This window comes from Syngnathus typhle, linkage group LG14 (genome assembly GCF_033458585.1).
Source record: "Syngnathus typhle isolate RoL2023-S1 ecotype Sweden linkage group LG14, RoL_Styp_1.0, whole genome shotgun sequence".
Lineage (NCBI taxonomy): Eukaryota > Metazoa > Chordata > Actinopteri > Syngnathiformes > Syngnathidae > Syngnathus > Syngnathus typhle.
Window position 1 is genome coordinate 13,325,218 of NC_083751.1, and position 22,810 is coordinate 13,348,027.

Below are 22,810 nucleotides of genomic sequence, written 5' to 3' on the forward strand. Positions count from 1 at the left end.
TTGACGAAGAAGCTGCACCAGCATCTCAGGGAATGACGCAAATTCAATCAATAACTCCTGCTGGACTTTCAAACTAAACAGAAAAATAAAAGAGCACTTGAAAAAAAAAGCACATTGATGCAGGAAATGGAATTGTGGCTACTTCTTAGGCAAACCTTTGGAAATCTTCCTCAGAGATTGTGAGGCTGAAGAAAAAATGCGGATCCTCGTCATTGGTCAATCTTACCAAAAGATCCTGATGAGCAGAAGAGAGACAATGGATTTCAGGTCGCTTCACTTAAATCTCCCATTAAAGGGTTTCCACCAGCATTCATACCACAGAGTGGGTAAAGAAAAGACATATATGAGCGTAACTCAATAGGCTTCTAGAAAAGGCTGCCACAAAGAAAACCAACAAGAGCCAAAGTTACAAGTCAGCAATCCAAAGCAACTAAGACAACTAGAATTTTGCAATTTCTGGAGAAATTGCGTGTGAAGGCGAAATGTATGAATAACTTCTTCGGGGAATGCTGCCGAACGATGTGGAAACGTGTTGAATTACTTGAGAAATGTAGAATATTTGGAGAATTTGTGGTGAATTTCAAAATAAAAGATGTGAAGTTTTTGGTAAGTGGGAAGTTGTGGAATAGGTAGAAAAATGATGAACAGTTGAAAGTTGGAATGGGTTGAATCGGTTGAAAAATGTAGAAATGAGAAGGGAAAAAGGAATTGGGTGTGAATTTCAAAATAAAAGATGTGAAGTTTTTGGGAAGTTGTGGAATACGTAGAAAAATGATGAACAGTTGAAATTTGGAATGGGTTGAATCGGTTGAAAAATGTAGAAATGAGAAGGGAAAAAGGAATTGGGTGTGAATTTCAAAATAAAAGATGTGAAGTTTTTGGTAAGTGGGAAGTTGTGGAATAGGTAGAAAAATGATGAACAGTTGAAAGTTGGAATGGGTTGAATCGGTTGAAAATGTAGAAATGAGAAGGGAAAACGAAATTGGGTGTGAATTTCAAAATAAAAGATGTGAAGTTTTTGGTAAGTGGGAAGTTGTGGAATAGGTAGAAAAATGATGAACAGTTGAAAGTTGGAATGGGTTGAATCGGTTGAAAAATGTAGAAATGAGAAGGGAAAAAGGAATTGGGTGTGAATTTCAAAATAAAAGATGTGAAGTTTTTGGGAAGTGGGAAGTTGTGGAATAGGTAGAAAGATGATGAACAGTTGAAAGTTGGAATGGGTTGAATCGGTTGAAAAATGTAGAAATGAGAAGGGAAAAAGGAATTGGGTGTGAATTTCAAAATAAAAGATGTGAAGTTTTTGGGAAACCACTTACCTCTGTCTTCAAGTTTGATGTAACGAGGGCAGCTTGGTGTCACCTTGACAGAGGCCAGACAGGCAGCCAGGTAGTCTTTGACGTGCTTGTCAGAGCCCTGCGTCAGCCGCAGAGAAAGCTGGTTGCTGTGCTTAAAGGAGTTGGTCTCCATCACGCTCAGCTGGCCGGGGCCATCCAGTGACGGCGAGTCGCATGAGAACAGCAGCTGGAACCTGCACACCATCAAAAAAATCAAATGAATTAAATTTATTTTTTTTAAAAAACAAGCGGCTCCCATAGCGAAAACATCTTGATGTCGAGGGGGGGTAGGTGGGGGGGCAGCGGAGTACCTGGGATGGCTGCAATTCTGCTCTGACTGACATTGACGAAGAAGCTGCACCAGCATCTCAGGGAATGACGCAAATTCAATCAATAACTCCTGCTGGACTTTCAAACTAAACAGAAAAATAAAAGAGCACTTGAAAAAAAAAGCACATTGATGCAGGAAATGGAATTGTGGCTACTTCTTAGGCAAACCTTTGGAAATCTTCCTCAGAGATTGTGAGGCTGAAGAAAAAATGCGGATCCTCGTCATTGGTCAATCTTACCAAAAGATCCTGATGAGCAGAAGAGAGACAATGGATTTCAGGTCGCTTCACTTAAATCTCCCATTAAAGGGTTTCCACCAGCATTCATACCACAGAGTGGGTAAAGAAAAGACATATATGAGCGTAACTCAATAGGCTTCTAGAAAAGGCTGCCACAAAGAAAACCAACAAGAGCCAAAGTTACAAGTCAGCAATCCAAAGCAACTAAGACAACTAGAATTTTGCAATTTCCGGAGAAATTGCGTGTGAAGGCGAAATGTATGAATAACTTCTTCGGGGAATGCTGCCGAACGATGTGGAAACGTGTTGAATTACTTGAGAAATGTAGAATATTTGGAGAATTTGTGGTGAATTTCAAAATAAAAGATGTGAAGTTTTTGGTAAGTGGGAAGTTGTGGAATAGGTAGAAAAATGATGAACAGTTGAAAGTTGGAATGGGTTGAATCGGTTGAAAAATGTAGAAATGAGAAGGGAAAAAGGAATTGGGTGTGAATTTCAAAATAAAAGATGTGAAGTTTTTGGGAAGTTGTGGAATACGTAGAAAAATGATGAACAGTTGAAATTTGGAATGGGTTGAATCGGTTGAAAAATGTAGAAATGAGAAGGGAAAAAGGAATTAGGTGTGAATTTCAAAATAAAAGATGTGAAGTTTTTGGTAAGTGGGAAGTTGTGGAATAGGTAGAAAAATGATGAACAGTTGAAAGTTGGAATGGGTTGAATCGGTTGAAAAATGTAGAAATGAGAAGGGAAAAAGAAATTGGGTGTGAATTTCAAAATAAAAGATGTGAAGTTTTTGGTAAGTGGGAAGTTGTGGAATAGGTAGAAAAATGATGAACAGTTGAAAGTTGGAATGGGTTGAATCGGTTGAAAAATGTAGAAATGAGAAGGGAAAAAGGAATTGGGTGTGAATTTCAAAATAAAAGATGTGAAGTTTTTGGTAAGTGGGAAGTTGTGGAATAGGTAGAAAGATGATGAACAGTTGAAAGTTGGAATGGGTTGAATCGGTTGAAAAATGTAGAAATGAGAAGGGAAAAAGGAATTGGGTGTAAATTTCAAAATAAAAGATGTGAAGTTTTTGGGAAACCACTTACCTCTGTCTTCAAGTTTGATGTAACGAGGGCAGCTTGGTGTCACCTTGACAGAGGCCAGACAGGCAGCCAGGTAGTCTTTGACGTGCTTGTCAGAGCCCTGCGTCAGCCGCAGAGAAAGCTGGTTGCTGTGCTTAAAGGAGTTGGTCTCCATCACGCTCAGCTGGCCGGGGCCATCCAGTGACGGCGAGTCGCATGAGAACAGCAGCTGGAACCTGCACACCATCAAAAAAATCAAATGAATTAAATTTATTTTTTTTAAAAAACAAGCGGCTCCCATAGCGAAAACATCTTGATGTCGAGGGGGGGTAGGTGGGGGGGCAGCGGAGTACCTGGGATGGCTGCAATTCTGCTCTGACTGACATTGACGAAGAAGCTGCACCAGCATCTCAGGGAATGACGCAAATTCAATCAATAACTCCTGCTGGACTTTCAAACTAAACAGAAAAATAAAAGAGCACTTGAAAAAAAAAGCACATTGATGCAGGAAATGGAATCGTGGCTACTTCTTAGGCAAACCTTTGGAAATCTTCCTCAGAGATTGTGAGGCTGAAGAAAAAATGCGGATCCTCGTCATTGGTCAATCTTACCAAAAGATCCTGATGAGCAAAAGAGAGACAATGGATTTCAGGTCGCTTCACTTAAATCTCCCATTAAAGGGTTTCCACCAGCATTCATACCACAGAGTGGGTAAAGAAAAGACATATATGAGCGTAACTCAATAGGCTTCTAGAAAAGGCTGCCACAAAGAAAACCAACAAGAGCCAAAGTTACAAGTCAGCAATCCAAAGCAACTAAGACAACTAGAATTTTGCAATTTCCGGAGAAATTGCGTGTGAAGGCGAAATGTATGAATAACTTCTTCGGGGAATGCTGCCGAACGATGTGGAAACGTGTTGAATTACTTGAGAAATGTAGAATATTTGGAGAATTTGTGGTGAATTTCAAAATAAAAGATGTGAAGTTTTTGGTAAGTGGGAAGTTGTGGAATAGGTAGAAAAATGATGAACAGTTGAAAGTTGGAATGGGTTGAATCGGTTGAAAAATGTAGAAATGAGAAGGGAAAAAGGAATTGGGTGTGAATTTCAAAATAAAAGATGTGAAGTTTTTGGGAAAGTGTGGAATACGTAGAAAAATGATGAACAGTTGAAATTTGGAATGGGTTGAATCGGTTGAAAAATGTAGAAATGAGAAGGGAAAAAGGAATTGGGTGTGAATTTCAAAATAAAAGATGAGAAGTTTTTGGGAAGTGGGAAGTTGTGGAATAGGTAGAAAAATGATGAACAGTTGAAAGTTGGAATGGGTTGAATCGGTTGAAAAATGTAGAAATGAGAAGGGAAAAAGAAATTGGGTGTGAATTTCAAAATAAAAGATGTGAAGTTTTTGGTAAGTGGGAAGTTGTGGAATAGGTAGAAAAATGATGAACAGTTGAAAGTTGGAATGGGTTGAATCGGTTGAAAAATGTAGAAATGAGAAGGGAAAAAGGAATTGGGTGTGAATTTCAAAATAAAAGATGTGAAGTTTTTGGTAAGTGGGAAGTTGTGGAATAGGTAGAAAGATGATGAACAGTTGAAAGTTGGAATGGGTTGAATCGGTTGAAAAATGTAGAAATGAGAAGGGAAAAAGGAATTGGGTGTGAATTTCAAAATAAAAGATGTGAAGTTTTTGGGAAACCACTTACCTCTGTCTTCAAGTTTGATGTAACGAGGGCAGCTTGGTGTCACCTTGACAGAGGCCAGACAGGCAGCCAGGTAGTCTTTGACGTGCTTGTCAGAGCCCTGCGTCAGCCGCAGAGAAAGCTGGTTGCTGTGCTTAAAGGAGTTGGTCTCCATCACGCTCAGCTGGCCGGGGCCATCCAGTGACGGCGAGTCGCATGAGAACAGCAGCTGGAACCTGCACACCATCAAAAAAATCAAATGAATTAAAATTTTTTTTTTTTAAAAACAAGCGGCTCCCATAGCGAAAACATCTTGATGTCGAGGGGGGGTAGGTGGGGGGGCAGCGGAGTACCTGGGATGGCTGCAATTCTGCTCTGACTGACATTGACGAAGAAGCTGCACCAGCATCTCAGGGAATGACGCAAATTCAATCAATAACTCCTGCTGGACTTTCAAACTAAACAGAAAAATAAAAGAGCACTTGAAAAAAAAAGCACATTGATGCAGGAAATGGAATCGTGGCTACTTCTTAGGCAAACCTTTGGAAATCTTCCTCAGAGATTGTGAGGCTGAAGAAAAAATGCGGATCCTCGTCATTGGTCAATCTTACCAAAAGATCCTGATGAGCAGAAGAGAGACAATGGATTTCAGGTCGCTTCACTTAAATCTCCCATTAAAGGGTTTCCACCAGCATTCATACCACAGAGTGGGTAAAGAAAAGACATATATGAGCGTAACTCAATAGGCTTCTAGAAAAGGCTGCCACAAAGAAAACCAACAAGAGCCAAAGTTACAAGTCAGCAATCCAAAGCAACTAAGACAATAACAAAGGCAAAAAGTAACAGTAGGCCAGCTGGTAAGAGTCCTAAATGTTGTAAATGATCCCGAGGTTTGCCACATTTTATGTTGGCGTTTCGCTAGAGGACTGACTGCTCTTGAAATATGCAATAATTTAAAGCAAGGAGTGCTCAAGGACTTTCTTATTCGAAATAAATGCCATACTCACTCGTTTGCAAACGGCACTTGTGCTCGACTGACGCTCAATGGTGACGCGGATGCGTGCTTTTCTGTATTAACAGGAAAACATACCTTATCATACAGATGAAACCATTCTATTTTTTTTCCTCCGAAATCAGTAACTTATCCAGGTAAAGTAAAAGAGCTTCGGATGCAAGGCCAACCTGGCTGCACAAAACAAAAGCCAATACGAGACAGATACAATGAATTACAAAGAAAGAACAAAGAGAACTTGACAGTACAATGACAGTACACGCAGGTAGCGCAACTCGCGCGTGAGAGTCGGGCGCTCAAGCAGGACGCGTACGCGGCTAACTTGTCAAATGACAAAACAAAAACAAAATACCAAAGTACCTTTCATCACAGTGTCGACATCTAATTATGACTTTGACAACATCGCTAAAAACTGCCTCCATGTTGGCCCGCCGTTGCGATTGTATTTTTTCTTCTTTGGTAAGCTTATCTTCTTCGCCGGCGGACTGTCGGCAAGTTACGCGTTACCGCTCCCTTTTGGGAGAACTGGTAGTGCCGCAAACTTGATTTTATATCAGTGTGCTGTACCTGCGTGAAGCTGGCCCCCCACCCCCCGCAAAATTTAAGCAGAATAGTCTGTTTCGTTTGTGCTTCGTTTGTGCTGGTTTGTGCAGCAAAAATTTCGTTTGTGCTGCTATGGTTTTTTTAGTTATGAACGATTCTTTTATAGGTCATCCAGAGTTCGCCCAGCCCCCCATCTGCTCAAAATGGACCCAAAATGGTACCATTCGTTTGTGCTTCGTTAGTGCTGGTTTGTGCAGCAAAAATGTTCGTTTGTGCTACTTCCGTTTCGGAGATATTACACATTTATTTTATAGCAATGACGTCACCCAGCCCCCCACCTGTCTCCAAATGGACCCAAAATTGTACCGTTCGTTTGTGCTTCGTTTGTGCAGCAAAAATTTTCGTTTGTGCTGCTTCCGTTTCGGAGATATTACACATTTATTTTATAGCGATGACGTCACCCAGCCCCCCACCTGTCTCCAAATGGACCCAAAATGGTACCGTTCGTTTGTGCTTCGTTTGTGCAGCAAAACATTTTGTTTGTGCTGCGATGGTTTTTTAGTTATGAACGATTCTTTTATAGGTCATCCGGAGTTCACCCAGCCCCCCATCTGCTCAAAATGGACCCAAAATGGTACCGTTCGTTTGTGCTTCGTTAGTGCTGGTTTGTGCAGCAAAGTTTCGTTTGTGCTGCTTCCGTTTCGGAGATATTACACATTTATTTTATTGCGATGACGTCACCCAGCCCCCCCCCCCCACCTGTCTCCAAATGGACCCAAAATGGTACCGTTCGTTTGTGCTTCGTTTGTGCAGGTTTGTGCAGCAAAAATTTCGTTTGTGCTGGTTCCGTTTCGGAGATATTACACATTTATTTTATAGCGATGACGTCAGGTAGCCCCGCCCCCTTGTTTATTTCCAAACGACCCAAAATAGTGCCGTTCGTTTGTGTTTCGTTTGTGCTGGTTTGTGCTGCAAAAATGGTACCGATTGTGCCGCAAAAAAAATTGTTGGCGTTCAGTGAATCATTCAATTTGTCATTTATTTAATACTAATTTATTTTCTAGAGATGTCAAATCCTTGCTCCATGGATCGTTAATTAACCATTTGTTTGTGCCATTGCAATTTTTCATTATTAAAATCATGCTTCTTCATTAACCCCCTGTCATGTTTATTCTTTTCCACTTGACATCATGATAACTCCTTAATTCTTACACATGTATTATCCAACTAATTACCATGCCAAGTGACCTCTGCAGACAGGTGTTGTGCTTGATTTGGTTCCCCCGTGAGATTTCGTTCCCCCTGCCGCGGGAAAGCGAAAACCGATGTCGTACGGCGTCGTACGGCGTCAGCACTACGTTGTTTTCAATAAAAACATGAAGAACTCACGTTTGCGTCAGTCAATTTTAATTTTTATAAAGGATTATTCTCATTTGATATCTTTAAATTCATCCGCGTTTTGCCATTGAAGCGGGGTGCATTCAAAGACCAGTCGTACAGGCGGAATACTCAACCACTTCACCAAAACGCAACAATATAATTACGTGAGCTCTTTGCATAAACCTCGATGCAAAGAAACTCCTCTTTTTGGGTACAGGCTACAAGGAGTATAGATTACAAAGGAGACTTTATACTTAATTGTGATCATCATTCATCCATCCATCCATTTTATTTTATTACTCAGGTATTTTCAAGGCAAATTAATATTGTTGCATTTATTAATTTGCTTTAACATGACAGCGCAATATAATTAAATGCTGACACTACAGCAATGTCAAACGTGTTCATTTAAGAAAAAGCCACACACGTTTTGTGATCAAATCTTTCATAACGAGAATGATTTGAGTGAATTGATTTGAATGAATAATTGAGAAGAAATTTCAGTTCTGAAGGCTCCTTTTGTCCCAAGCAAAGTGACAGATGGTGGGGAGGGGGGATAAAAATGGTAACAAGAACTCTATAAAAAATGTCAAGCCGTGAGGATATGTTTAAGGGAGGGAACCTGTTCAAATGTGCCACCCAACCTGAAAGGACCCCCAGGAAGACAGAAAAAAAACTGCTGGAGTCCAGCACTGACCGTTCTCAAAATAAGGGGGGGGGGAACATATTCTCACGGGGCAGCTGTGAGGATTTGTTCCCCCCTTGTAATTTGGCCTAGGAATGAGGGAACCTGTTCAAATTTTCCACACAACCTGAAAGGACCCCCAGGAAGACGGAAAAAAAACTGCTGGAGTCCAGCACTCACGGTTCTCAAAATAAGGGGGGGGGGGGGGGGGACATATTCTTACGGGACAGCTGTGAGGATTTGTAACCCCCTTGTAATTTGGCCTAGGAATGAGGGAACCTGTTCAAATTTGGCACACAACCTGAAAAGACCCCCAGGGAGACAGAAAAAGAAACAGCTGGAGTCCAGCACTCACCGTTCTCAAAATAAGGGGGGGGAACATATCCTCACGGGCAGCTGTGAGGATTTGTTTCCCCCCCCCCCCCCCCCCTGTAATTTGGCTTAGGAATGAAGGAACCTGTTCAAATTTTCCACACAACCTGAAAGGACCCCCAGAAAGACAGAAAAAAAACTGCTGGAGTCCAGCACTCACCGTTCTCAAAGTAAGAGGGGGGAACATATCCTCACGGGGCAGCTGTGAGGATTTGTTCCCCCCTTGTAATTTGGCCTAGGAATGAGGGAACCTGTTCAAATTTTCCACACAACCTGAAAGGACCCCCAGGAAGACAGAAAAAAAACTGCTGGAGTCCAGCACTCACGGTTCTCAAAATAAGGGGGGGAGGGGTGGACATATTCTCACGGGTCAGCTGTGAGGATTTGTAACCCCCTTGTAATTTGGCCTAGGAATGAGGGAACCTGTTCAAATTTGGCACACAACCTGAAAAGACTCCCAGGGAGACAGAAAAAGAAACAGCTGGAGTCCAGCACTCACCGTTCTCAAAATAAGGGGGGGGAACATATCCTCACGGGCAGCTGTGAGGATTTGTTCCCCCCTTGTAATTTGGCCTAGGAATGAGGGAACCTGTTCACATTTTCCACACAACCTGAAAGGACCCCCAGGAAGACAGAAAAAAAACTGCTGGAGTCCAGCACTCACGGTTCTCAAAATAAGGGGGGGGGGACATATTCTCACGGGGCAGCTGTGGGGATTTGTTCCCCCCATGTAATTTGGCCTAGGAATGAGGGGACCTGTTTAAATTTCCCACACAACTTGAACAGACCCCCAGGGAGACAGAAAAAAAACAGCTGGAGTCCAGCACTCACCGTTCTTAAAATAAAGGGGGGGGGGGGGGGGTAAACATATCCTCATGGCTTGACATTTTTTATAGAGTTTTTGTTACAATTTATATCCCCCCTCCCCACCATCTGTCACTTTGCTTGGGACAAAAGGAGCCTTCAGAACTGAAATGTCTTCTCAATTATTCATTCAAATCAATTCACTGAAATCATTCTCGTTATGAAAGATTTGATGACAAAACGTGTGTGGCTTTTTCTTAAATGAACACGTTTGACATTGCTATAGTGTCAGCTTTTAATTATATTGCGCTGTCATGTTAAAGCAAATTAATAAATGCAACGATATTAATTTGCTTTGAAAATACCTGAGTAATAAAATAAAATGGATGGATGGATGAATGATGATCACAATTAAGTATAAAGTCTCCTTTGTAATACATACTCCTTGTAGCCTGTACCCAAAAAGAGGAGTTTCTTTGCATCGAGGTTTATGCAAAGAGCTCACGTAATTATATTGTTGCTTTTTGGTGAATTAATGAGTATTCCGTCTGTACGACTGGTCTTTGAATGCACCCCGCTTCAATGGCAAAACGCGGATGTATTTAAAGACATCAAATGAGAATAATCCTTTATAAAAATGAAAATTGACTGACGCAAACGTGAGTTCTTCATGTTTTTATTGAAAACAACGTAGTGCTGACGCCGTACGACATCGGTTTTTCGGTTTCCAAATAAGGTGTGCGCGCTCCCGCGGCAGGGGAAACAAAATCTCACGGGGGAACCAAATCAAGCGCACCTGTAAGACATATCGCAACAGGGTGGCGAAAAACAAAGACGTGCAACTTTTTCAAGCGACAAATGCACAACTATCTCCGAAGATTTAATAACAGTGAGTGACAGAAAGCGTCTTTTTCTGGGAAGTGACCATTGACCAATGTAAGTAAAATGTAAAAAAAAAAAGTTCCTACAATATAGAATTAAAAACACCCTAGGTAGTCTGAATAGTTAGTTGGCTAACATTGTCTTATTATACATGTGTAATTTGCACTGACCAAGAAAACTAAATTACTAAAGAAAGCATGCTTGATACATTTTGATGTCAAAATATTTTTCCCTTTGCATCATTTTTCCGTCCATGCATAGCAATTATAATGATCACGCATGTGTAATTTTAATTATTCAAGCAATGAATCCTGATTATATTTATATTTGTCCTTCAACTAGATGCCCAAACAACCAGCAGTAGACAATGATTTAATTGTTGCAGTTCTCTGCTCATCAAAAGAGGCCATACTTGAAAATGGTAACGTAGCCACTCCAAGCGCTACTGTGTGGACAGATCTGAGTGACCAGTTGGAAAAGAAGATGTCTGCAAAGGCTCTGTACACCTTTGTAAAAACAAACAGACGCAATATCTTGTCAGCTCTGGGATTCAGTCATGATGAAACTGATCCTGAAACTAGCAGTGAAGCAAGCTCGGAATAAGGACCTGAACAGTCCTTTCAGCTTCATATTCCTTTTGACAAGTGGATGGAATTTATTCCGGAAAAGGCTGAATACAGAGATAAGAACAGTTGAACCCGAAAAAGAGAATATACAATTTTGAAGCCTGGCACCTGGACCCACATCCTAAATGAACAAATCTGGAAAACAGTCAAAACTCCTTGCACATTTGTTTTTAAAAGAGCCAAGGTCTATCCATTGGTCTCAAATAATTATATCGAAATCAGAGGATACTGCAAGGAGTGTCATGGCCTTCTCAACATTAATTGTAGTGGGGAGCCAGAAATTAACAGTCCAATAATATTGAACTGTTTCATTAAGAACAGTGATGACTCCCTACACACTGGTAGCTCAAAGCGGTTTCTATCTGAACAGTTGCGTGTGCAGGTAGCCAAGGAACTTTGTGAGGGCAGGATGGAACCACATGTATGGCGAGCATCACAGGCAAATAAATCGATGGACTTCGGAGACCCTGAGCCAAGCCACCTGCCAAATTTGGCCACCGTCCGCAAGGCAAAGCAAGAGAAAAATGATTTGGCATTAGGTGACCAAAATCCAATTTTATCATTGCAGATGTTGAAATACAGTGCACCTCACAGTGACAGCATCAAAGACATTGGACTTGACAAGTTCTTCTGTCACTATTGGAGTCAAACACAAATGCATGTGTACAAGAGCTTAAAGAAATCCCACCCAATATTATGTGTTGATGCAACTGGCTCAATAGTTAAAAAACTGATGAGGCCGAATGGCATGTTTGGCCATATCTTCCTGTATCAGGGTGTTATGACAGGGCATACCAGCTCCAGTGTCCCAGTCATGCAGATGCTGTCAGAGAAGAAAGATGTTAATGCTATCACACAGTGGCTGAAGGAATGGATCCATGCAGGTGCATCTGTTCCTAAAAAAGCAGTGAGTGGCTTTTCTCTGGCCATTCTTGGAGCTCTAGTCAAAGCTTTTACCCCTCATCCTGATCTGAAGAGCTACATAAATGAGTGCTATAACATTTCACGTGGGAATCAACCTGGACATCTACCCTCATGTTTTGTCAGGGTAGATGTAGCACATTGCATTAAGATGATCTGCCGATGGGACTGCCTGAAAAACAAAAGACCTCGTTTTAAGGATTTCTTTGTTAGGTCAATAGCACAGCTTCTTAAGTCACAATGTTTGCAACATGCAAAAGAACTTCTTCGTGCTATCACCATTGTGGCACTGAGTGAGACGGAGGGTAATGACAATTCTGGAGCCCCTATCCCATCAGAAAGGTGCAAGAAATACTTGAGAGCGCAAATCGCAGAGGAATTTGTCCCCATTTCAGATGAGGAAGTTGAGGGACAAGAACCAAGTGATGGATTAAATCAGCACATCCAGACTAATGTCCGAGAGTGGGTGACAGAAATATGTGAGGAGAGCAGGTCACTTGCCATGGCTGATGGGGATAGAGACAACACCCACTTCCTCCCTGAGATTATTCCCCAAATAACAAGACTTGGAAGTTACTTGCCACTCTGGACAGCAATAATGGTCCCTCTCTTCAAAAGCGCCAGCATCACTGCAAGTTCCGCAGCTGTTGAAGCAGAGTTCAAAAACATAAAAAAAGGCCTTTTCAAGCATGAAAGCCTACCCATTCGTGTGGACCGCTTTGTTGCTCGTCATCTTTCCTTCATTGAGTGAAACATGCGGATTTGCTTTGCAAAACAAAAGAGTGATGTGTGTGATGCCACGACCGTCAGAGAGCCTGACAATGTCTGCAGTACTTCTCAAACTGAAGTAGTAAACAAAAGGGGAGAAAAATCTGCAGCCAGATGCATCTACTGACAGTGCAGTTGAAAACTGGAGAGGTTTAGCGGTCCCACCGAAAAAAAGAAAGATAACTTCATATCTCTCTCCTTGTCCTGAATGGCTGCATATTGACACACAAGTGGGCTGGAAAAAAGTCAAGGTACCATTGTTGAAAAACGGGAACCATCAACAGCCTGTTAAACTTTGCACATCAAAAGTGTTTGTGCTCAATACTTGTGCATTTGATTCTGTGTTGCAATGCTTATGCTGTTCTTTCTGTGAAAGTTTTTCATTTGAAAAGACTGTTCTGAACTATGAACGTGGGAACCAATTCCTCCACCTGGTGAAAACCATCACAACACAGAGTGTGAACCCATAGGTATACTCACAGAGGGCATAACTGCTGGGGGAAATATTCAAACCTGTCCTCCTGACCTCTGGTGCTCTCCAAATTGATGCGCAATGCCACATCTCCACTGTAATTGAGAGCGCAATGAGGAATATCCCAAGTGTTTATTTGATAAAACAATGCTCCTCACAGTACTGCAGTTTAAGCCAACAAGTAACAAGGCAAGTTTCACTTGTTTGTCCAAACGTTGCTGTCCTGCAGACCTGTGGCATGGCTTCTCTTCAGACTGCTGCTGAAGAGGGACTCAGCCTTCCTGACTCTCTCTGCCTCAGGCCAATTGGAAATCCTTCCCAGTGTCCGTCTTCATTCAAAACACAGGACAACAATACAGGCAAGGCTCTGTGTTCAGGTAATGTTACTCACAGCTACAATCTGGGAGAGTTTGTGTGGATTGACACTGACCTTGGTAGCAGTTGCAAGGAAGTTGCCTTGCTTGAATTTCCCTCCAGTCTGGAGCTAAAAGAGAAGACCTTTACTTTGAGAGCAGTCATTGGCTTTGAACCAGGACTGACACAGGATTCTCTCGGGCATTATGTGGCATACTGCAGGAGGACTTCATATGCCTGGGAGATCTATAATGACCTGGGAAGTGGAGTGAAAGCAGCATCAGTAAATACTAAGATCTTCCCACATGCTGTGTTCTACACAGTGCAGTGATTCATTGTTTGAATTGTTGGAAAAAAATGTTTTGGAGCAGACATAGACTCATCAGGGTATTTAGGTTGCGGTTAACCTTTTGCATGTCAGATGTAATTGAAAAAAAAAGATCACATAGGCTTATTGAAAACAAGGAAATTGATCAATGAGCACAATAAACATAATTACAGAAATATCCTCGTACTCAAATCCATTCCCCGCAGTGAAAGTTTTCTGTAAGATAAAAAAAGAAAAAAAAGGCTAAGAACATATTTACCTTGTATTCGTCCTGCATCAGGAGCATTCCAGGAGCTTGAAATTTGCGACAAAATACAGTGACGTGAGGCTGGGTGACGTCTTCGCTATAAATTAAATGTGTAATATCTGCAAAACCGTAGCAGCCGGCACAATCGGTACCATTTTTGCAGCACAAACCAGCACAAGCGAAACACCAACGAACGGCACTATTTTGGGTCGTTTGGAAGTAAACAAAGGGGCGGGGCTACCTGACGTCATCGCTATAAAATAAATGTGTAATATCTCCGAAACGGAAGCAGTGAGGTAAATTTTGGATTCTATGCGTCACTGTATGTCACCTTAAATGGCGACCTTGCAGCAGTGAGAAGACCCTAAGCTATTTTTGCGGTACAGAGAAGATCTAGTTTCAGCAATGTGTAGGTGCTTAGAATATGGAAGGGCCATTCGTCCGTGACCAGGAATACCTTTGTCCATGCACTTTTAAGGGCATCGGAAGTAACCAATAGAGTGAGACTCGGACCGCAGCTGTTGTCTTACGAGGTACAAATGATGGGGGAGAACAGATAGAAGGAGGTCAAGAACGCGAGGAGGAACGAGAGTGCGAGGAGCGCGAAAGGCGCAGGGGCGCAAGGGGCAAGAGCAAGAAGCGCGAGGGCCTTTTTGGGGCGAACATCTGTGCTGTCAAGAGCTGAAACATCTTTGCTCTTGGGGCCACTCAAACTTTTGGAGAGACATCACTTTGACATCGGTTGAATAAATCTTTTCCCAATCAGCCGTGTGTCACCGAAGTGCTTCCTTACCCGGACCAGCCATCGTCCACTGAGTGTTTTTTTGGAGACCAGCGAAACAACAAAGACCATTCACCACAGCAGCACAAACGAATTTTTTTGCTGCACAAACCTGCACAAACGAACGGTACCATTTTGGGTCCATTTGGAGACAGGTGGGGGGCTGGGTGACGTCATCGCTATAAAATAAATGTGTAATATCTCCGAAACGGAAGTAGCACAAACGAAAATTTTTGCTGCACAAACCAGCACTAACGAAGCACAAACGAACGGTACCATTTTGGGTTCATTTTGAGCAGATGGGGGGGCTGGGTGAACTCTGGATAACCTATAAAAGAATCGTTCATAACTAAAATACCATAGCAGCACAACCGAACATTTTTGCTGCACAAACCAGCACAAACGAAACAGACTATTTTGCTTAAATTTTGCGGGGGGTGGGGGGCCAGCTTCACGCAGGTGTTTGACGTTGCTGAGCTAAATAATAAAGTTAATACTGTACATGTATTAAGGTCTTGGAAGAATGGCATTAGTCGTAATATTTTAAACATTATAGGCAGGCAGTTAAGGGAAGCTTTATACGTGCGTTCTTTGTCGTGTAATATTGTCTTCGTTCATTTGTTGGCAGTTAAAGACGTGCTTCTTGCTTCTGCCACAATCCACTAATTTTAATCCCTAGAAAGGAAATTCACCTCACATACTAGCAATGCAGGTCATTCTCTTACTAAAGCATGTTGATTATATCTATATAAGTAATTAACATTTAGGCTGTAGTCAAATTCTACATGTGGTGACTGTATACAACCGGGTGAGCTCAACTATAACTAGAAGGCAAAACCAAGTAAGCAAACCAAAAAATAAGCCCAAATGTTGACACTGTCAATGGAGAATTAGTTGGTTTATTTTCTATGTACATGATAAGTGTTATAAATATAATACACCATAAACACAAAAGGTGACGTCATTGTCAGACTTAAAAACAAAACTCAAGATTGTTCGCTTTATAATCTGAGTTTGTCGCGCTCGGACACCGGCACCGATTTCATAATCGCGGCATCCCGCAGCATTCATGGGGGAGGGCTCGTCAAACATTTAAGACATGCTGCACTTTTTCAGTTTCTTGGTCAAAAGTGAACCACATTGCTTTTTTTTTTTTCTTTTACCTTGCAACTTCCCAAATGTCAATTGAAGCTGACCTTGATGAGACCCAAAGGACCGACTAATGCTGTCATCTGGTGGCATGCACGCACACTGCAGTTAGTGGTTGCATGAAAGCTCCTGATGAAAGTCCAGGACACTAGCCTCCCTTTTGGGCTCTTCTTCACGTTGGCCCTTGCGGTGCGTGTTGCGCCAATGTCATTGGCTGCTGTCGTTGATGACGATAAGCGCTGGTCCGGCGCCGTGCTGCACAACCTCCGTTTGGGCGTCGGCGGCGTCACGGTGATGGCCATTGAGGCACGGCGCGGCGCAGACTGCGTGCGTGTTGATGTTGTAGACACCGGGCATGAGGAAGCAGGCTTGCAGCTCCAGGTCACGCGTCTGCCGGGGACAAAGCGCCAGCCGGTAGCGGGTCTGGCCAACCCAGGTGAAGCTACACGCGCACTCGCTCCACTCAGAACTACACAAGATGGGGGGTGGGGGGGGGGGGGGGAGTCCTAGCGTGTGTTTTAGTGTACTTGCGTATGAATTTTTGCATGTCTGTGTGTCCATAAGTGAATGTGTTTGTATGTGTGAGTGAGCAGGCAAGGGCCAAACTTGAAAAAGCCACACACTCACCTGGTGGTTTTGTGCCTGAGGTCTACTGTGATATCTACATCAGTCCGGCAGCAGTTGGACAAAACCAAACAAACGGGAACCACACAAACACTGCACACAATAAACAATATTTACAAGTGCATTTGGCCACCTCGTTTGGATGTGCCCACGTGTGCGCGCCACCTGTCGTGTGCAAAGTCATGCGCGTATGTCTCCGAGTAGCGCAGGTTGCTCTTGATGAGTCGTGAGAGTTGCGTGGATGGCGGCACGGCGGGAGGTGGCGGATCCGACTTGAACTTGAGCAGAACCATCTCCTGAGTGTCCTGATAACGCGACAACACTTCGTGTGCGTGTGTGACATAGTAACAAGAACGCACAGACAGTCAGCTCAAGAGAAGCCGGATCGGGTCAAGCCACCCACACATGGTGATATGGTGATACGCTAAACACAAAACGAGGCATCCAAAGATGTGGTCACCTGCTTGGGAGCGAGGGAAGTGGCTTCTTCGCCCACCGCCTGCAGCGCCACGTGGAGTTGACCTTCCAGGATCAGCTGCTTGCTGTCCTCCACCACGTAAGCCTGCACACATGAAAATAGCACTTCAGATTGCAAGTACAAGCCTTCTGTAACACACTTTTCTGAACAAACACGCACACACGCATGCAAACCTGACCTTCCAGATGACAATAATGTTGAGGTCCAGCCGGTCGCACTCGTTGACCACGCGGACCAAGTCCTCGCCCAGGCTTCTGCCCCCGGAGGGCGTCCTTGACCCCGAGGAGCAGGCGTCGGCACGGCAAGCCTTGGACGTCCGGCGGCAGCAGAAGAAGTCGCCGCAGGGCGTGGCCGAACTTACAATCTGCACCCATATTGACAACGGTGATGACGTCAAGTGTCCCAACTCTATTCGATGGTACGGCCGTTATAATCGCACATTTTGTCAAATATCAGACAATTTGCCAGGATTGCGGACAGGGGCAGAATGAACCCCGCCACAGCCCTAAACCGAGTCGTGTGGGTCTATGTGCACAAAAGACGGCCGCTTGGCGTACCCGCTCGTCACTCAGATTGACATCGGCAAAGGTGAACATCTCGGCGCGGTCCAAGGAAGCTTCAAACACAAACACGAGGAACGATCAATGATTGAAGTGTGCGGTTGAGCATGTACGTGGCAACGACGCACCTCGGCGAGCTTTGCACGGTGCCGCTCTGAAACAAAGCTTGGCTCGCTCTTTGCTGCTTACTTTGCAGTCTGGAGGGGAAAAAAACCCCAAAAACAGTCAATACCGGATGAAACCTTCCAAATCGTTCAACATGGCCAGAAAAGAACAAATGTGCTTAAACGTTACCACGTGTTTAACCACCTTGTCGGTGTTCCAAAGCGAAGAAACGCGCCGCGAACTGTTAGCCGATCAGCGTTGCGTAACCTGCGGGCGCTGTCATTTTGTACCTTTATCCTTGGCCGGATTGATGCACTTGCTGAGGCTCCAGTGTTGACTGCCACTGGAAACTTGGACGATGTGGAACTCGCGCACGGCAGCGTCGCTCTGCGAGGCCAAAGGCAAATTATCAAGATGAGCGGTGGCATCATAGCGCGACCAGAGGCTGATGTCGGGGTGCTTGCCGTGTTGATGTTTTCAACATCGACGAAGACCAGCGTGCTGCCGCCATCCTGGTCCTGTCCTCGCTGAGGAGGTATGGCGCTGGCGTGGGCCGACGCTTGAACGCTGAGAGAGCGACTGGCGCAAATAAACACCGAGTGACGAACCACCCGGTGGCTGAGGAGGAAGAGTGAGCTCATCATCGTCATCACATTGACACTTTTGCAACAGTGCCATTTACTCGCTTGTGTTGGTCATTGCGGGGGTCTGATCACCTGAATTTCACAGACTTGGGCTGAGCAAAGACCCACGCTCATGTTAAAATCTTACTTGGTAAAAATCAGTTGACAACATAACATCCACCACAGTGAACGAGTTAAGAAGAGAACAGTACCAAGTATAGAGTTATGGGGAACACCAGGGTCTTTCAATCTGCAATGTGAATTGAATACTTGGGAGTGCGGTCAGGGAGAGAGGATTGAACGTAGAGACAGAAAGTGAGCCGATGAATGTCGATCATCAGGCAATGTCCCGAGTATGTGCGACATCTACCTGATCTTGCTTCGTTTGTCTGGGCTTTCATAGTAAAAGAGGAAGTTGATCTCATGGACTCCTTCCTGGTCAGGTCCTCGCAGCCAGAGCGGGAGCTGCACGGAATGTCCTGGCTCCAGCGTGCCGCCGCCAGGGACGTCCACCATGTCAGACGTGGGCCCAAAGTCGTCGGCAGACACCAGCGTCTCACAGGCCGCGCCGGACCCGGGTGCCGCCGCCAGGGTTTTGTAGGCCGAGAAGTTCTCGGCAGAGGCGGGGCTAAGCGGCGTCAGCGGCGTGCCGGCCGACGGATTCCCGAATGTGAAGAATTCGGGGTGAGTGGACGCCACGCGTAGGCCGCATAGGGACACGCCGCTCACGTTGCAGAACTCCACGTACGCCTTGCGGATCTCGCCGCACAGCAGCGCTGTCGGGAACTGCAGGAAGAACACCTAACGCACACAAAAGGGAGGACACATCCCCATGGCGGACGAGCTGTTTGGTTTGTTTATTCACGCAAACAAATTACCTCCATGAGGGGCATCGGTGGCGTAACGATGGGCTCCAAGCGCCGGTCGGGTCCGTAGCGCACAAACATCTTGTCCTCTTTGGTGTGATTGAGTCGCGGGCCTCTGATCTTCAGGTCCTGCTTGCCGCTGACGATTATTGTCTCGGCCTTCAGCAGCCCTGTGAGAGGAGCGGCGTGTGGGATCTCACGTGACTGACGGACAGCAAAGGTTTGGTCAGGCGCCTTCTTGTTACCGTCATCGTCGTCCGGCGTCTCCGCCGGGGATGCAGCAGCCAGGTCATAGACCACGCCCGTGATACTCAGGCAGCCCGTCCGGTGCGGCAGCAGCCTGAGTCGAGCCTGCGTTTACGAGTCGCAAAGGCTGTTATACACCAGACGCTAACAAAGATGAGCATCTTCAAGACAGCCACAGATCGTTATAACTCACCATTTTGGTTTCCTCGGGGGCCAAGTGGAAGTCCAGGATGGTCTCGGTAGTGAGCACATCATCTGTCTGCCTTGACTGGAAAGGGAAAGCGGGACAGAGTTCATCAAACGCAGAGACAACAAACACGCATACAAGCGAGCAAATGGATAAGCATTTTGTCCTGGGAAGAGGCATCGCCGGAGGACGCTGACCTCTTGCTCCAACGTGTCTTGGTTGCTGACGAGTTCTTCTCCGGCGTCCTCCGTGGCGGCAGCAGCGTGGGTGTCGCGCGTAAACCTCCAGACCAGCGAGAGGCGGGATAGCGCCAGCGGAACTTTCAGAGGGTTCCTGAACACCACCTCCACCACCACCACCGGCTCTGCAAAGCACCACGCCGGAAGCGGGTCAACAAGCGGCAAGTATTTGCCGGGTGGCCGCATGTCAGCTGTGCAGTAATGAAAGCGTTGGGGTCAGAACCTTGGTTTCCCTACGCCTTTGTTAAAATAAAAGCATGCCAATACCAAGTGCGAAATGAAGGTAGCCTGTTGTACCTTCCACAACGACCAGCGGGTGGCGCAGATTGTCCGTCTGGCTGTTGAGGTAGCACTGGCTGGGCTGAAAGTTGGCGGGGACCACCCCTCGATTGGCAGCAGCCACCAGCTGCTCCTCCAGCTTGCACCACATGGCTGCCTGCTCGGCGTCATACTCCTGGTCCAGTGACACATGCGTGGCAGCCTGCTTCTCACCTGCGAACGCCAGGTCATGCCCATGCCACAACCTGAGTACTACCGGGAGCGGGCGCCTTCTTACCCTCGGCTAGACGGCGCTCGTGCCCAAAGTAGACCCTGGTGGCAGCGCCATGGATGCATGGCAGCGGCAGCTGAGGCAGACGCACGCCACTCCGGCTGATCACCGTCTGCAAGACACGCCGGACGTCACGGCACATGATTTCGTTCGTCAACATTTTTTCTTAACATGTCAAATAGTGGAAGAACAAAAAAAATTAAAAAGAGGAAGAACATACATTCAAGCAAAGATGGAAAAATCAAGCAGAAATGGCATTAAAAGTTTTGGGACTGTTTGGACAGATGGTTAAAAGGCTGCGATGTCTAACTCCCATAAGCAGAAGGCAGTAGCAAATAAGTTTCAAGGATAGCGGTCTGAGCGCTGTCACCTTGTAAACGTAGAGGTACTCCCTGAGGAACGCGCCCTGCTGCGCGGCTGTCTGCCGGCTGTCGTTGGTCAGGATCTGCTTGAAGGCCTGCGCGGCCTTCTCGGGCCGGCCCAGCGTGAACGACTGGCGCCCGACGGTGAAGTTGATGTGGTCCTCGGCCAGGGACCACGACCTGCCCTTGTACACCTGCATTGCCTGGCAGTAGCACCGCAGTGCGTGCCTCTTCTGCACCACCAAGTCAAAGTCAACGGCGCCGTCCCAAGATGGCGGCGGGCCAAAGGGAGTGATGGTGGCCGGGTGGCTTACCTGGCCCGCTTTGCTGAAGCGGTGACCCGCCAGAATCATGTGGAAGGCAAACTTGCGCAGCATGCGAGTGCGCATGTTTATGAAGCAGTGGGCTGCCTGCTCCAACATCAGAGCGCTACGCAGGTCTGAGTCCTAGACAGCAAAGGTGGCGAGACAACGTGAATTAAAAGAGGGGCGGGGGGGACACGCCATTTTCAAGCTTTGGCAAGGTTCCTCACCTCACTGGTCATTTTGATGAGCAGCGCAGCCGCTTCAGAGTATTTTGCTTGACTCTTGAGGATCTCGGCGCTGAGGAGAGCGCAGCGCTCGGCCAGCACCACGTTCCTGTCAGAGAGTTAGTGCTGCTCATAAAGCAAATGCATTTTGCCTTTCATCTTGGCAACATGCGTTAGCTTTGAAATGTATGAATTTCCCAATTATTGTAAAAACCCAAACCCCTGCTCCAGACGCCCACCTTTGACATGGCACAGGAGAAGCGAGTCACAACATTGTTGCTTGGTCTGAAATTTTGGAGAATCCCAAGACCTTATGTTTCAAAATAAAAGATGAAAACGTGAAAATGTTGAATTTGGCAAGTTTGGGAATGTCCCCAATGTGATTTGAATGTGTTGAATGATGTGAATTTGAAACTGGAACAACGTAAATGTGAAATGTTGAATCTGCCATTAAGAATGAATGGGGCAAAATTCGCCATAAATTTGTGAATTATGGGAAAACGGAAAATTTTTGGAACGAAAGAAATGTGAGCAGTGTTGCCATGAATATTTGGAATAAGTGAAAAGTGGAATGGAGTGAATCGGTTGAAGTATGTGGAAGTAGCTAAGCGCCGAAAAAGTGGGCAGAATAAGTAGAATAATAACTAGAATTTGCAATTCCTGAAGAAATTGCGTGTGAAGGTGAAGAAGTTGAATAAATAATGAAGGAATGCTGCAGAATGATGTTGAAACGAGTTGAATCGGTTGAAAAATGTAGAAATGAGAAGGGAAAAAGGAAATATTGGAGAATTGGGTGTGAATTTCAAAATAAAAGATGTGAAGTTTTTGGTAAGTTGTGGAATAGGTAGAAAAATGATGAACAGTTGAAAGTTGGAATGGGTTGAATCGGTTGAAAAATGTAGAAATGAGAAGGGAAAAAGAAATTGGGTGTGAATTTCAAAATAAAAGATGTGAAGTTTTTGGTAAGTGGGAAGTTGTGGAATAGGTAGAAAAATGATGAACAGTTGAAAGTTGGAATGGGTTGAATCGGTTGAAAAATGTAGAAATGAGAAGGGAAAAAGGAATTGGGTGTGAATTTCAAAATAAAAGATGTGAAGTTTTTGGTAAGTGGGAAGTTGTGGAATAGGTAGAAAGATGATGAACAGTTGAAAGTTGGAATGGGTTGAATCGGTTGAAAAATGTAGAAATGAGAAGGGAAAAAGGAATTGGGTGTGAATTTCAAAATAAAAGATGTGAAGTTTTTGGGAAACCACTTACCTCTGTCTTCAAGTTTGATGTAACGAGGGCAGCTTGGTGTCACCTTGACAGAGGCCAGACAGGCAGCCAGGTAGTCTTTGACGTGCTTGTCAGAGCCCTGCGTCAGCCGCAGAGAAAGCTGGTTGCTGTGCTTAAAGGAGTTGGTCTCCATCACGCTCAGCTGGCCGGGGCCATCCAGTGACGGCGAGTCGCATGAGAACAGCAGCTGGAAC

General features: G+C 44.9%; 1 protein-coding gene and 1 long non-coding RNA gene across 11 annotated transcripts; both read right to left on the minus strand.

The window, feature by feature from the left end:
• Positions 1 to 5,170: 5,170 nt before the first annotated feature.
• LOC133167419 (uncharacterized) lies at positions 5,171 to 6,455 on the minus strand. Its single transcript, XR_009717983.1, has 3 exons — positions 6,021 to 6,455; positions 5,656 to 5,716; positions 5,171 to 5,268 (listed from the first exon to the last, which is right to left on the minus strand). It is a non-coding gene; the product is annotated as an uncharacterized LOC133167419 (long non-coding RNA).
• Positions 6,456 to 10,104: 3,649 nt separating this feature from the next.
• LOC133167264 (trafficking protein particle complex subunit 8-like) lies at positions 10,105 to 22,777 on the minus strand. 10 transcript variants are annotated; one of them, XM_061297907.1, is made up of 23 exons: positions 22,599 to 22,771; positions 21,345 to 21,450; positions 21,127 to 21,258; positions 20,821 to 21,045; positions 20,457 to 20,562; positions 20,198 to 20,392; positions 19,859 to 20,025; positions 19,668 to 19,742; positions 19,474 to 19,579; positions 19,241 to 19,398; positions 18,733 to 19,163; positions 18,204 to 18,357; positions 18,030 to 18,126; positions 17,763 to 17,831; positions 17,632 to 17,690; positions 17,253 to 17,438; positions 17,057 to 17,158; positions 16,762 to 16,901; positions 16,600 to 16,689; positions 13,544 to 13,597; positions 13,314 to 13,442; positions 13,122 to 13,208; positions 10,105 to 12,517 (listed from the first exon to the last, which is right to left on the minus strand). In XM_061297907.1, exons 2-23 carry the CDS (start codon positions 21,354 to 21,356, stop codon positions 12,367 to 12,369), a joined length of 2,925 nt encoding a protein of 974 aa, XP_061153891.1. In that variant the 5' UTR covers positions 21,357 to 21,450; positions 22,599 to 22,771; the 3' UTR covers positions 10,105 to 12,366. The 10 variants fall into 10 exon arrangements, 9 of the variants coding, with proteins under 9 accessions (XP_061153891.1, XP_061153895.1, XP_061153894.1 ...); XM_061297911.1 differs by lacking the exon at positions 10,105 to 12,517 and adding an exon at positions 14,055 to 14,089 and having other exon boundaries at positions 13,101 to 13,208; positions 13,345 to 13,442; positions 19,241 to 19,579; positions 22,599 to 22,775; XM_061297910.1 differs by lacking the exons at positions 10,105 to 12,517; positions 13,122 to 13,208 and adding an exon at positions 14,055 to 14,089 and having other exon boundaries at positions 13,231 to 13,442; positions 19,241 to 19,579; positions 22,599 to 22,775.
• Between the last annotated feature and the right edge of the window lie 33 nt (positions 22,778 to 22,810).

Excerpts from the sequence above, each read along its gene's own strand:
- LOC133167264 (XM_061297906.1), bottom strand. Across the intron at positions 21,046-21,126 it reads GCTTCAGCAAAGCGGGCCAG|AAGAGGCACGCACTGCGGTG; the intron begins GTAAGCCACCCG and ends TTGGTGGTGCAG. Across the intron at positions 17,832-18,029 it reads CAATCCGGCCAAGGATAAAG|ACTGCAAAGTAAGCAGCAAA; the intron begins GTACAAAATGAC and ends TTTCCCCTCCAG.